General features: G+C 33.4%; 1 protein-coding gene across 5 annotated transcripts; it reads right to left on the bottom strand.

The window, feature by feature from the left end:
- Nucleotides 1–91: 91 nt before the first annotated feature.
- LOC124423037 (carboxyl-terminal PDZ ligand of neuronal nitric oxide synthase protein-like) lies at nt 92–13,435 on the bottom strand. Of its 5 annotated transcripts, XM_046960281.1 has the most exons (12): nt 12,141–13,435; nt 10,190–10,337; nt 8,606–8,677; nt 8,381–8,470; nt 7,770–7,828; nt 7,530–7,638; nt 3,250–3,460; nt 3,046–3,170; nt 2,756–2,941; nt 2,415–2,600; nt 946–1,221; nt 92–858 (listed from the first exon to the last, which is right to left on the bottom strand). In XM_046960281.1, the coding sequence occupies exons 2-12, from the start codon at nt 10,295–10,297 to the stop codon at nt 382–384; spliced, it is 1,899 nt and encodes a 632-aa protein (XP_046816237.1). In that variant the 5' UTR covers nt 10,298–10,337; nt 12,141–13,435; the 3' UTR covers nt 92–381. The 5 variants fall into 5 exon arrangements, with proteins under 5 accessions (XP_046816237.1, XP_046816239.1, XP_046816241.1 ...); XM_046960283.1 differs by lacking the exons at nt 7,530–7,638; nt 7,770–7,828; nt 8,381–8,470; ... (1 more) ...; nt 10,190–10,337; nt 12,141–13,435 and adding exons at nt 3,949–5,038; nt 6,331–6,717; XM_046960285.1 differs by lacking the exons at nt 7,530–7,638; nt 7,770–7,828; nt 8,381–8,470; ... (1 more) ...; nt 10,190–10,337; nt 12,141–13,435 and adding exons at nt 3,949–4,992; nt 6,331–6,717.
- Nucleotides 13,436–13,491: the final 56 nt, after the last annotated feature.

The following is a 13,491-nucleotide window of genomic DNA, read 5'->3' as shown; positions in this document are numbered from 1 at the left end:
CCTACATACATATGTCGATGGATATATTGAGGGATATAAATCAGTTGATATCCTAATGTTATCCTTTCTTTTATTTTAAAAAAGAAACCGATTCATTTTTTCTCGCAATCTATTTGCCAAAAAATACATGTACATGTATATGTATGTGTATATACAAATAATAACTTATATTTAACAGTTTACGTGACTGTCCGGATTTTTCTGGTAATACAAAGTTTTATTTACATACTTAAAAACTTGGCGGCGATACATTATTTCTTTGGCACAAGAAGACTAACGGCATCTCATTCGATGCTCACTTTTATTCTAAAAATTCATTTCTTCTTATTGTTTAATGAGAATAATCAAAATACTCCCAACACTGTTCGTCTTGAAAATATATTATTTCGTAGTATGCCGAGCCCAAGTTGTCCTTTTGACTTGATTCATCAGATCATTTCTTGGTGGTAGACGAGCACTAGTTGTACGAGTTGGTGGTGGCCCAGGTGAACGTAACATCGCAACAATTTTTTTCTGAGCTTGACCTTTGTCATTGTTAGTACTTTGAAAATTTTCTTTGGAAATACCATCCATACGTTTGCCTTGTGGTGGTGGATCCAAAACTATAGGTGGTATCTCTTCTTGACCATAATAACGTTCTTGCTTGATCTTGATGTTATCTATTGACGGCGAACTTTGATCATTAACATTACAAGGTAACGGTTTAATGAAAGACGATTGCTGAATATCCGTATTCTCGGCGATAGTTGTCGTTGTTCTGTAATTGTCCAATTTGTGATTCATAACAGGTGACGGTGTGAAACTATTGGACTGAGACACTCTTAGAGATATTGAGCTTGGTGAAAGCTGTGCTGAGTTCTACAAAAACATATACAGACAATATATTAGATTTTAATTTATGTTGTTTTGTTAATGAGAAAATAACGTGTTATGGAAATTACTTACCGACGGTCTGGAATTAGGAGATAATAAAAATCCATGTGGCATCGTGTATGGTGATGGCGTAGCATAAGGCGATCTTTGACTTTGGTATGGACTGATATTATGAAGTCTCTCCATTAGTTGTGCTTGGAAATGTAATTGATCCGTAGAACTGTTGCTTCCTTGAATTCCCATAACACCGAAATTACCAGGATATAAAGAATCCATGGAGTAAGGACAATAAGTGAATGCCAATGGATCCGATTCCCAAGATGAACTTTGTTCTCCAGTTCGTTGGCACTATTCACGGAGGGAAAATAATTGGCACATAGACTCGATAAAACTTATTGCCAAGTTAACAGAATCTATTTAAATCACCATATACTTTCCTGTATATACAGTTTCCGTGCAAATGAAACTCACACATACCGAAACTGTAACATTTACTAATATGTACATATACACGATACATTTATTTATGTTACATAGTAACAGTATTAAAAATTATAAGTATAGAAAAAGAAATATTGAAACAAAACATTTATACATACAAGCAAACTAATACCAACACTTATGATTATTTTCTAGTAAACAATGAAAAACATTACCTAGCATTTATTGCTTGCGAGAAGTCCTTAATCTTGTGCGAAGACCTGTTGAACAACACCGTCATACTGGCACTTAGCAGAATTATTAGATTAGCGGTTTAGCTTTAATGTTCCATCCTGACGAACAACAATTTTATCGAAATTCGTAATGGCGAGTATAAAATTTTGATCGGTCATAAGCAAACATATGTATCCACATCTTCCATATTCGTGTATTATAAGATTTGTGTATTCGATGATAGTCGAGTCAAATGTAGTCGACCGATAGATAGATAGATCGACAGTGTGCTATATACATACATCTGTCTCATAAAACGTTCTTAAAATGAAAATATTAGTGATGAATTTTACATAGAAATTCTTTGACGTATCTACTAGGAGGCTACAAGAATAGAAACAATATTTTACCTAAGTCTTAAGATGATCATAAAACAAAAGAATATTCTTCGATGTTTCTTCAAAGGTAAATAACGGAAAGCTGTCGTATGTAAGCGGCATGCCGAACGTGTTTTACTCAAGAACGTGAAAATTCTCTAAGAAAAGATACACGTGTGTTTGGTTTATTGTGGTGTGAAAAACGTAAGGCGAAGAGAATAATGAATATCGAATATTCAGGAGCAACGTGTTTGCCACATTGATCGCATACCGATCTTCTCAGCCTAAGACGACACTGACAGATGCAAAATGTATAAGGTGTATGTAAATCGGTTTATTATAAAGTTAAAAAAAGGACTCTCGATACAAAAGGCGGTTACGGTATAAAAAAAGGAATAAAAAACAAGTACAAAATGCATTGTTAAACGTTAATGGAAATGCAACGTTGGTGCAGACGTCAGACGACATTTGCTGCTCCTTTTCGTTTCATGGGATTCGGTAGAACGTTACCTGGCCAAGATTAGGTAAATCAGGAATGGTGGATCCCTGTTGAGTCGTTGTCGACGATACAGGCATTTGTGATTGTGTATTAACGTGACCACTCGATACACGTTCTTGTTCCCTGAGATGACCAACCAATGCTCCTATGTGTTCCAACAATTCCTTGTTTTGCACCAACAATTGATGCGTTCGCATCTAGACAAAAATTAATTCAATTTTGATTATCTCATTATAAAATCCAAATACTATTATAACACTGATGGATCAATAAGATCGCGTATACTTACGTTGCAAGTACGATGCAATAGTTTGTGAAGTTTTTATCGTCAAAATAATAACAAATTTATTACCTGAGCTTCAACGCGTGCAGCGGTCTCTGCTGCAAGCTGATCCTGTAGAAGTTTCGCATGAGCAACAGCAGCTCTGGTTTGTTGACTTTGCTGCTCTAACCGTTCTCGTAAAAGTTGAATTTCGTGTTTGAGAGCAGTTAATTCGCCTCCTACCAATAAACCTCCGCAATCGGAGGCTACCGTGCCCTATTATAATGTACAATAAGTATGAAAAGTTAATCCAAAGAAATTTTTTTTTTGTTCAAGTATTGTCAAAAATAAATAAAATAAAAAAAGTAATAAATATATACCAATGGCGATTGTCTGATAGGTGAGGTAGAAGCTGTGGTTGCTGGAACATCGTGAGATCTCAGAAGACAAGAAACAGACGATTGTTCCTGAACCGAATCCTCTGTTTCTCCTAACAGCGATATGTCTGTAATAATATTATCACACAAGTACACAAACAAATAATAAGAATTTATTAAAAATATTCAAATTGAATAATTTTGTACCTTTGTGCAACGTCAACGGTGAAGATTGCGATTGCTCGTTAGGAATTTCATCTTGTTCCTCGTAAACGTCACGATGATTCTCGCTGTGATTCTTTTCCATTTCCTTTTCCTTTTCCCCACGATCTTTATCCTCGGTCGTATTATTTATACTTAATTTATGGCACACCTCGAAGGCTTGTCCCACGGTTCTCACCACCCTCATTGCTTGACTCTAGTAAAATCAAATTCTTTGAATTTAATTGAAAGATCAAATTATTCTATTCCTGAGCATGTATGTGAACGACGAGTTTCTAATAACGTATTTAAATTTAGTCCTTTATATTTTCTATTTTCTTTTACTACAAACTCTCTCTCTTTTTTTTCTGAACACATTATTTTTCACATAATTTATTTTAAAGAAAACATGATATTTTGTAATAAAAAATTATTATTATTAAAAAATATTGTATCACACTCGTCATAAGAGTTTAAAGGGTTTAATGTTAATTACTCGATAAAAGTTTTTTCTTTGTTTAGAGAAGGACAAAATTAAATTCAAGGTTCTTTATGATTTAAAGGAAAAAAATTTTTTTTTAATCCTATAGATCCCAACGTTATAATTAAAAGGGATGATTAGTTGTATAACAGATTTAAACGGATCGAATGAACCAATAATATTTTTTTTTGCGTTTGTCAAAATAATTTGACACATCGATTTACCTCGAGTTCCTCGAGTTCATCGTTTTCCTCCTCGAAAGGATTTTCATCGAGATTGATGTCAATCGATGTCGAACGAACTGGCTGTGAAGATGTGGTTTTCGCTCGAACAAACGGTCTTCTTAGCTTTAAATGGTTAAAAATCGTGTCCGGTTCCTTAAAGGAGAGCTTTTTGCGTGGTTTAAACGAATTTTCGCATTCTGAAGCTGCAACAACGCTTGAAGAGACGGTAGAACCGGAAATCGGATTCGCCAACGTCGTTGAATTAGCGTTGACGGCGATTGTTTGCTTCGTCCAATTTTTCAACATTTCGTTCAGTTTAATTAAAATTTCTTCGCATCCTTAATTTTCAATAATGATTTCATACGGTAAGATTTATTTCAAATAAAAAAAGAAAAGTAATTTCCTTTACTTTAATCTTCTTAAAAGAGAGTAAATATAGCCCCGAGCAGAAAAAACTCTTGTCCCGATTTCTTACAAATATCTATATTACTGACTATTTTCAATATTCATTTCATTGATAATATTCGCATCAACGAATAATTTTCTTCATTTTGTAACAACAATCACAAACTTTATTATGTTCGTCTTCTTTTCTTTTTCCATAAAATAATATAACGAAATAATTCTTATTGTTTCATGAAATTTAATTTCCACAGAACAAATGTACTTTCAACGCATAACAGAAGATCAATTTCATGGAATATTTTACTCTTCCTCGTATTGTCAATCTTTTATTTTAGTCCTCTCTCTCTCCCTCTTCCTCTCTCTTTATCTCCCGCCCCTCTCTCTCTTAATGACAGCGCATTACTCATTTATATCAAAAACAGATATGTTATGTTCTTTCATCGTTCCAATCTGCCAAAATCGAGCTCGATCAAAACGAAACTAGCTTTTCGTTCGCAGTGAATACACACGTTACTCCGTAGACAATAAATCTTCATTTGGGTCAGTCTGTCCGTATAAACTTTCATGTGCGCACACAGCAGTAAAGATTTATTTTGAATTCTTGTTGCATTTTCCTTTCGGTTGTTTGTATTGTTTCTTCTTCGAAAAATCGATATACATCCGTTTGTTAAAAATCTCAGTTATTCTACAATTCATTAAATGTATAGATTTCAAATAAACTGAATTTTCTTCTAAGCTTAATTATAATTATTTTCTCGTAAATATATATTCTCCTATAAATACATACTTTGTAATAATTTATATATTTAAAAAGTACATTTTATGTAATATAAAATGTTAATTTTATGTAATATTCAAAAGTACATATTTATAATATAACATGCCTAAGAGAAACATATACAATACTAGTATAGTATGCAATAATTAAATAATATATAATATAATGAAAAATTTTTATTTCTTTAATTTTCTATTTCTATAGAAATATATAATATACACTCTCTCTCAAGTATAAGTACTCGTGATGACGAAATTCGCAAAAAATGGAAAAACAAAAAAAAGAAATCACCGCTCTATAAGTTTTTGATGAATGACATTTTACAACAAGACTTTATCAAAAACTAACAAAGCTGTCACCGTTCAGACCCTTGGAATTGTCTCCATCGAATATTTGTTATCAAATAGGGTAGTTATATTTTCGAATATATACATACATAATTATCGTATACATAAAATACATATTTTCTTGAAACAAAGGAATACTAAGCACGTGATACGTTTTGGAAAAGCAGAGGTATACGTTCGAATACCGAATAAATTTCTTTCCGACGCTATGAGAGTAAGCAACGTGGATTTATTTGTATGGCGGATACACAGTCATTTGTAATAACAAGCAGAGCGCATACAAAGATATCATGATCTCTTTTCTACCATTATTTTCCTATTTGTTCGTTCCTCTCTAATAAGTTCTTTGTAATTTTCTTCTAAATATTTAATTAACGTTTTGAAAAATGTTATCGTTTCTTTTTAAAACGTTAATAGATGATGACGACGACGATGATAATAATAATGTCAAAAAAAAAGATATGTACATATACCTAAATTATGTAATCTATAAAAAGATTTTTAACTTGAAATATACACTTAAAAATACAAATTAGTATATAGACAATACGAATTTAATTCGTCATTTAAAATTGAAATTCAACGATAATTTAAACTTATAATTCAACGATAATATAAATTTATTTTAAACATAAAACTTTGAATAAACTACATAAATGAAAAACTATTATTGATGAAGAAATACTCGATAGATTTAATACAAAGCTAGCTAACACCGTTTCCATCATGAACTTTTCATTTCTTTAGCAGATGGAAAAAAAATCGATAAATTGTTTCGCTTGTAACTTCCTTTAGAACTATAGTCGATGAGATATAATGCGATATTCCATACACTGCTTCAATTATACTAACATCTTTAACAGGGGCAATAAACACATTTCTCTCTTTTCTATCTTTCTCCCAAAAAGAGAATTATTGGAGACATCAACGATCGTAATTCTAACATTCCGAACTCTGATGGCACAAAATGATGAATCACACTTTTACATTTCTTTATTTTTTTTTCTACGTATCAATGTTCACCCAAAAAGATGTCTTATTTTCACATTAGGAACATGAAAATTAGGAAAACACTTAGAGTAGTAAGTCCAAGAATACCGAGTGCAGAGCGTCCGATGCGGCAGCACACAGCACAATGTGAACCGACTCGTAGCGAGCTGATTTTTCCTCTGGTTTATTTATAAGCGCATTAATATCTCTCTTTCTCTCTCTCTCTCTCTCTCTCTCTCTCTCTCTCTATCTATCTATCTATCTCTCTCTCTCTCTCTCTCTCTCTCTCTCTCTCTCTCTCTCTCTCTCTTACTCTCTTGCTCTCTCTCTTCCTCTTCCTCTCTTTTTCTTTGTCTGTTCTCAGTGGCGGAATTTTGTTTCTTGATCAGATAACTCTTCTTATCGTTCGATTAGAAAAGTTTCAAGTAATTACACGATTATTATTCGTTAAGATTTTGTTTCTGATATTAGAAATCAAAAAAGAAGAAGAAAGTATTTGAAGAGATTCATGAATGAAAAATTAGAAAAGTTCAATTTTTTTTAATAAAATAAAAATTAATTTCTATTATAAAGTTTGTCTTGTGTATGTACATAAAAAGAAAACCTCTTCTTTGTTATTTCTTTTGAGCCACTTGGTAAAGAAACGGAATTAGATGACGTCATAAATTATCTTTACAAATAGGGTACTCTAATCACAAGAAAGGAACAATGGAATAAGAAAAGAAAAAAAAAACAGGAGAGAAAATACTGAACTTTTTCTTTCCCTTCGTAATCAAGAATGTGGTATTTTATTTATAGGGACGCAATAATACGGATTGATAGTTAGTCAGAATGAATGTTAGAGTCGCATTAATTGTCTACATTTACCTACACGTATATGTATATATGTATGTATGTATGTATGTATGTATGTACGTACAAGAGTCGTTACATTTGATTTCCAACCATAGAACGAAAGCATGTAGAAACTGGTATAAGTGCTGCTAATAGCTAATATCGATATTAGAAACTCGTCGTCGAATTGCGAGGGTTAAACTTATCAAAGAACAAATAAGTCTTACCTTTTTACTAGATTTGAAGACGTTACATTTGAAGGTATTACTGCTACCGTCACGGGCGATGTAACTAAAAATTTTCAAGTCGTGACTATCGTGGGAGACATAGAATATCCTGAAAAACAATCAGAAATGGACGTAAAAATTTATTTATCTTTTCTGTAATTTGTTAATGATTTAAAAAGAGGAAAAAAAAAAGAAAACGAAAACTAAAAACTAAACAAGAGAAAAATATTTCATTCTCACCTGTAAATCGGGTGATGCATGAGATATAGTTTGTTCTCTTCCATCCATTGCTGTTTCTTCTGGAAAAAAAAAGAAAAAAAAAAGAAAAAAGACAGTTATGAAAAAACTAGCTCGAAAATCGCTAGCAACCGATTTCTATTGACATGAATACATTGTGGCTCCAATCCAAATCCATTTCTCGTTATAAATCGCCACTTCGCTCATTGCTAAATGGCTCATCATTTAAGAACGTGATATATATATATATATATATATATATATATATATATATATATATATATATATATATATAAGTATATATACATGTATATATAAGTATATATACATGTATACAATATATATATACATATGTATGTATGTATATATATGTATATATATACATGTATATATACATATGTATGTATGTATGTATATATATATGTATATATATATACACACGCGCGCACATTCACATATAGATATATACATGCATACATATATACATACATGCATACGTACATACATATATATGTATATACATATATACATACATACATACATATATATATATGCATACGTACATACATACAATTTCCTTACAAATATACATTTGTATTTATACTCTTACGTACCTTCTTCTTCCGGAGCATGACCTTCAACCCGTCGACCGATACCTCCAACGTCACTTTCTTCTTCTTGATCCCTTTCGCCTTAAATTCATACTAAAAAAAAAAAAAAAAAAAAAAAAAAAGAAAAAAGATAAAAGGAAAAATAATTGAAATATAATTTTTGAAAATTCAACAAACGTTTACGTCAACATAATTAATAAAATTTAATCAGCAATTATGTTAACTCACCCGAATCCTTCGCATCGCCGCCACGATCTCAACTCTGCTGGTTGGTCGAGGTACCTCCATAGAACCAATGAACTGAAAAAGTAAAGGAAAAAAAAAAGAAAAATAAACGATATTCATTGAATAATATCTATTTTACGAAGTTGCCACCATATCTCAGTAAACTCCAATCAAGCCTATTTTCGCGTTCCGAAGTTTCTTTGGATCAACGATCGTATTCTTTCTTATATTGAGCACCTCTACAATCCGTATTTAGAATCCCCCATTGAAGCTACGACCGGGCCACGTGTTCAAACGGTTTGACTTGCACGTGGTAGTCTCCCACATATCGCAAGAAAAATCGTAAGGACTAAGAAAGTCTAGAGACACAGTCTATGCATTCTTCGTGAATTAACGATCAATAGTCGACGTTAAGGCGACGCTTAGCTAGGGTTAGTTTCCTTATCAACCCTACGACAAAAAGAATCCTCCCCTCTTACTACAAGTCCTACTCTAATTCTGATACTATATGAAAAGGAAGAGACATGATGGAAAAAGCATTTGGCCATCGATCTTTTTAAAAGTTCTTTACTAAAAACGCATTTGTGACTACTCATCACTGCTCGCGATTTCGAGGAAATGTACGAAGGTGTGTGAATAACCAAGAGAAAGAGAAAGATAGTATATGTGTGTGTAGATATCTACGTGTATGTATATTTGCGCATGTTGTAAAAAACGAACGAGAAGTTAAGGAGAGCTTTATGAGCTTTAAAGTCGAGCGCACAAAAGCTTCGACCTTTCTTGGAACGTGTACTACTGAAATAAACACTTGTACAATGACGTCATCACGACGGTACCGGGATGGTCCGAAAATATCTCGTGTCGTTGCCGTCCTCCTTGGTTGTTGCACCATACGCGATATCCTCGATATTATATTTTCGATTCCTCGAAAATTTCAACCAATAACTAAAATCATCCCCAATTGACTTGATAGTCTATCTTTCCTTGATGAAACAACTCTGATCTTAATCTAGTCATCGCAATATGAACATAAGTTGATCTAACTGGACCAGATCAATATGTTCAAGCCAATTGCTTTGGATCAGTTAAAATTTCTACGGTCTAGATACATTCGTTGATCTTTGTATGTAATATATGAACTTAGAAACAATAGCCATAGATAATGTATGCTTAATATTGAATTATTTCGTGAGTCTCACAATTTCATCAAATTGCAAGGTTTAAGGGTCAAAGTTGAATTGGGCCACTGTAGTTCCGAACGAATAATTATACAAGAATATGTATTATGTGTATATGGTAGCCATTTAAGCGCGAGAAAATTGAACATTTCTTTTTCTTTATAAATAAAAAAAAGAAATTTTCTTTTCCTATAATAAAAAATAAAAATAAAAATATTCAAACGTTCCTAATAAACTATAAGTTATGCTGGAAAAATCATTGTGTTAAAGTTTTTGTTTTCTTCTTACTACTTCGAGTGAACTTCGAATTTAGAGTCAAAGAACCCCAATAATGTTGGATTATTGAACATTAACGATAATTAATTATTATTACTGAGTAATCTCTTGCAAAGAGATCATGATAGATTACCTTGGCGTGGAAGACGATTCCACGGTGGAAGGCCTCCTCGCTGTGTAGCGGTATCCGTGTATCGTACTCGTCATTATGCACGAGATTGTACTGCTTCTTAGAGGGCATGCTTCTCCCAGCTTCATTCGATCTCGTTCGTCCAGTCTCGCTAAAAATGACACGTGTTCGGTCAGTTAAGTGACTCTTCTGAGGCCTCATAAAATTTCAAATATGGCGAACGAAGTTACTCTGAAAATCTTTTCTTTCGTATATGCATATATCTCTTTTTTTCTTTTTCTTTTATTTCAAATTACTTCAAAATTAAAAAGAAATTCTTTTAAATTTTCAATAAAGAAAAAGAAAATATTAAACAAAAAATAAAAATCGTCCTTTTACCGACAAAGATTTTGTATCATTTATATCTATAAACATATCGAGAAAAGATGTAAATTTATTCTAAAATTTTCTATAATATTCAAAGTCGATAGATTTTGAATCATGTCTCGTGATTTGATCACGAGATTTTCCTTCAATCTCTATGCGTATATGAAAACTCAACGCATGTAGCAGATATCGAGATAGTGGATGAAGCACGTGCTACAAGTGGCTCCGAATTCAAGGTCACATTCATACAGTTCGTATTTCATTGAGTAACGAATCTATTCGAGGGTTCGCCTCTTTACCGAATAATAATCCATTACGTATTTTCATTATCGACTTATGGTATGGTAGAAGAATTGTTCACCTGGTTCAACGTCGCCAAATCAAGTCAGTGATTCCATTAATTAGTATGAAGAAATAAATAAAAAATATTTTTATTCGATTCTTTAGAAGAATTATTTCAAATATAAACAAAAAAAAAATGCGAATTACATATTTGTTTCGTGACACTCTGTATATTCGAAATCGAAATAACAATACAATTTTATATCATAAATTTCAATGAATCAAAGGATATTTTCGTTTCTCGTTTTCGAGAAAAAAAAAAAATTGTTTTTTTCACATCTTTATTTTTGTTATTTAATGGTAAGACAAATAAAAGATTTTCTATTTTCTAATGTACATCTTCGTACGTTTTGCTCATACAGATCCATGGGCATCTGTATCGGCATCGCGATGGCGAGTTCAATCACCACGACAGAGGATGCATTTTTGCGCGCGCGCGCATCTCGAGAACACACCTGAACGCGTCAAGGTGTTCTCACAACGAATCTCAAGCTTGGAACAAAGGAAAACGAAGAGCCTTCGATAGATAAATATGAATGTATTTATACATACATATATGTTGTAAGTACCTTGCGTGCTTATACACGTTCGTGCATAATTGCTTCATGGACTCCGATCTATATTTTATTCTTTATTTTTTATATGTCATTATTAAGTTTTTACAAAATTATACATTCTTCGACAATAAGAAAAGTAAGGAAAAGAAAAAAATATGGATAATTCGTGAGATATTTAACTTTAATATCAACCAGCACGAAACGTCTTAAGATTACTATACAAGGCGTTCAATTTTCATTGATTTTTAGTACCATTATAACTGTTAATAATGTTAAAAATTTTGAAGATTATAATAAATAAAAATCAAAAGCAATAACATCAACAATATCTGAAAAATAATCAAACCAATCTGAATATTATTTTAATAAGATTATTTTAAAATCTACGTAAGGATTGATTAAACGAAACGTGACACCCTATAGAACGAATGAATAATCGAAGGGAAGGGAAAAAAAAGTCAAATCCTCGGATCATTTCGTTTACCTTCACCTTCCATTTACCACGTGCGTTAGAGAACGCTCGCGCTCTTAATATCGACATTAACGTGACTCCACATCAATCTCGTTGCTTTATAACAATAAAGATATGTTTTCAAACTAAAGTAATATTTTCTTAATATAAAATCGTATAAGGATAAAAAAAAAAGTGAGAGAAAGAGAGAAAGAATATAAATGAATTTTTAACATACCCGACAGCTGATTGGACGATCGAATTCGATCAGTTCTCATCAACCGTTTCGATTCGGTTCCACGTAAAAAAACGTTGCTTGTGAACGTAGCTTTAGATAGCCGGACGGCCAGCCGCTCGGGCGAAAGGAATAATCACGCATTCAAGTTAGTAGACACGGTAGTAAGAAGGCACATCGACGATCCCACATCTCTTTCTTTCTCTCATTCCCTCTTCGCCCCACAGGTCGTCGTCTTCGCTTCGTCGTTTCTCTTTCTCTCTCTCTCTCTCTCCCTTTCTCTTTCGAAAGAACCGTAGCCGTCCTGTTGTTGGGCTTCGTTCTTGGAAGAAACGAAGCACAAATATAAGATACGAAGAGTCAGAGTCGGGCACTTGATCGGTGCGCTCGGCACTCTGTCTTCTCATTCATCCTTTCGCGCTCCTCCTCCTTCTCCTCCTCCAGCGCCACCGCCAGCTCCTTCCCCCCTTTCTCCTTTTCACCTCTCTCTATCACAGTCCAATGGACTGTGATCCACGTTCTCCAAGTCCGCGACGTCTTCAAACACCTCTATCCTACCCCGTAACGCTAAACACGTTAGGCTCGCATGCCTCGCGAGCCACAAGTTGATAAACGCAACTTTCCAGAGAATTTTTACGATTAGACGAAAGAGTAGCAACAGCAGCTACAGCCGCGAGCCGCGCGAAACTGAGAACGGAAACGGAACAGTCCTTGCCGTTGTCCCTATTATCGCACCGCACGCCTTTACTCCTACCTCTTCTAACTCGCTCTAACCGTGTCATAACTTTGCCTCATGCACTTTTAAAGACAACTTTTCGCCTTCCGTTTAAGAAGGACTAACGTCAATACACAAGGAGAACAATCCTTGCACTTTGATGGCTCAAAACTTTCGATAATTTATTTTGAAGGGTCACGAAGAACAATCGGCGCTCCTATGCAGTATAATGTCTGCATCATCCTTCCTTCTTTGATCCTTTCTCAGAACCATTCACCCGTTTCTCTCTTCCTTCCTTTCTTTACCTATATCTCGATGTTCAATTCACCTACAAGAACACGTCGTTCTCATGGGACATCAAACGCGAATCATCTACCCCTTACTCTAACCGAACCTAGCGTCGCACTGAGAATGCACGATGCGATGGCAACCGTCAAAGTGAAAGCCCGCTCATCTAAGAGTGACCTCTCTTGGATAAAAATTCAAGTTTTATTCTTTATTTACTTGTTCGCTCGATATCCACACATTTATTGTGTTATCAATATTTTTTAATTTTTTTATATCTTCATTCAGAATAATTGAATCTTTGATTAATAATAAAAAACTTAACATCAATAATTATTGGAAATACAATTATTT

This window comes from Vespa crabro, chromosome 3 (assembly GCF_910589235.1).
Source record: "Vespa crabro chromosome 3, iyVesCrab1.2, whole genome shotgun sequence".
Taxonomy (NCBI): domain Eukaryota; kingdom Metazoa; phylum Arthropoda; class Insecta; order Hymenoptera; family Vespidae; genus Vespa; species Vespa crabro.
The sequence above is the reverse complement of the archived record's forward strand: the minus strand, read 5'-3'. Positions and strand labels throughout refer to the sequence as shown.

Excerpts from the sequence above, each read along its gene's own strand:
- LOC124423037 (XM_046960281.1), bottom strand. The coding sequence starts at position 10,297 with ATGCCCTCTAAGAAGCAGTACAATCTCGTGCATAATGACGAGTACGAT. Across the intron at positions 3,461-7,529 it reads TCTTCAAATCTAGTAAAAAG|AGTCAAGCAATGAGGGTGGT; the intron begins GTAAGACTTATT and ends TGATTTTACTAG. Across the intron at positions 1,222-2,414 it reads ATTTACCTAATCTTGGCCAG|TGCCAACGAACTGGAGAACA; the intron begins GTAACGTTCTAC and ends CTCCGTGAATAG.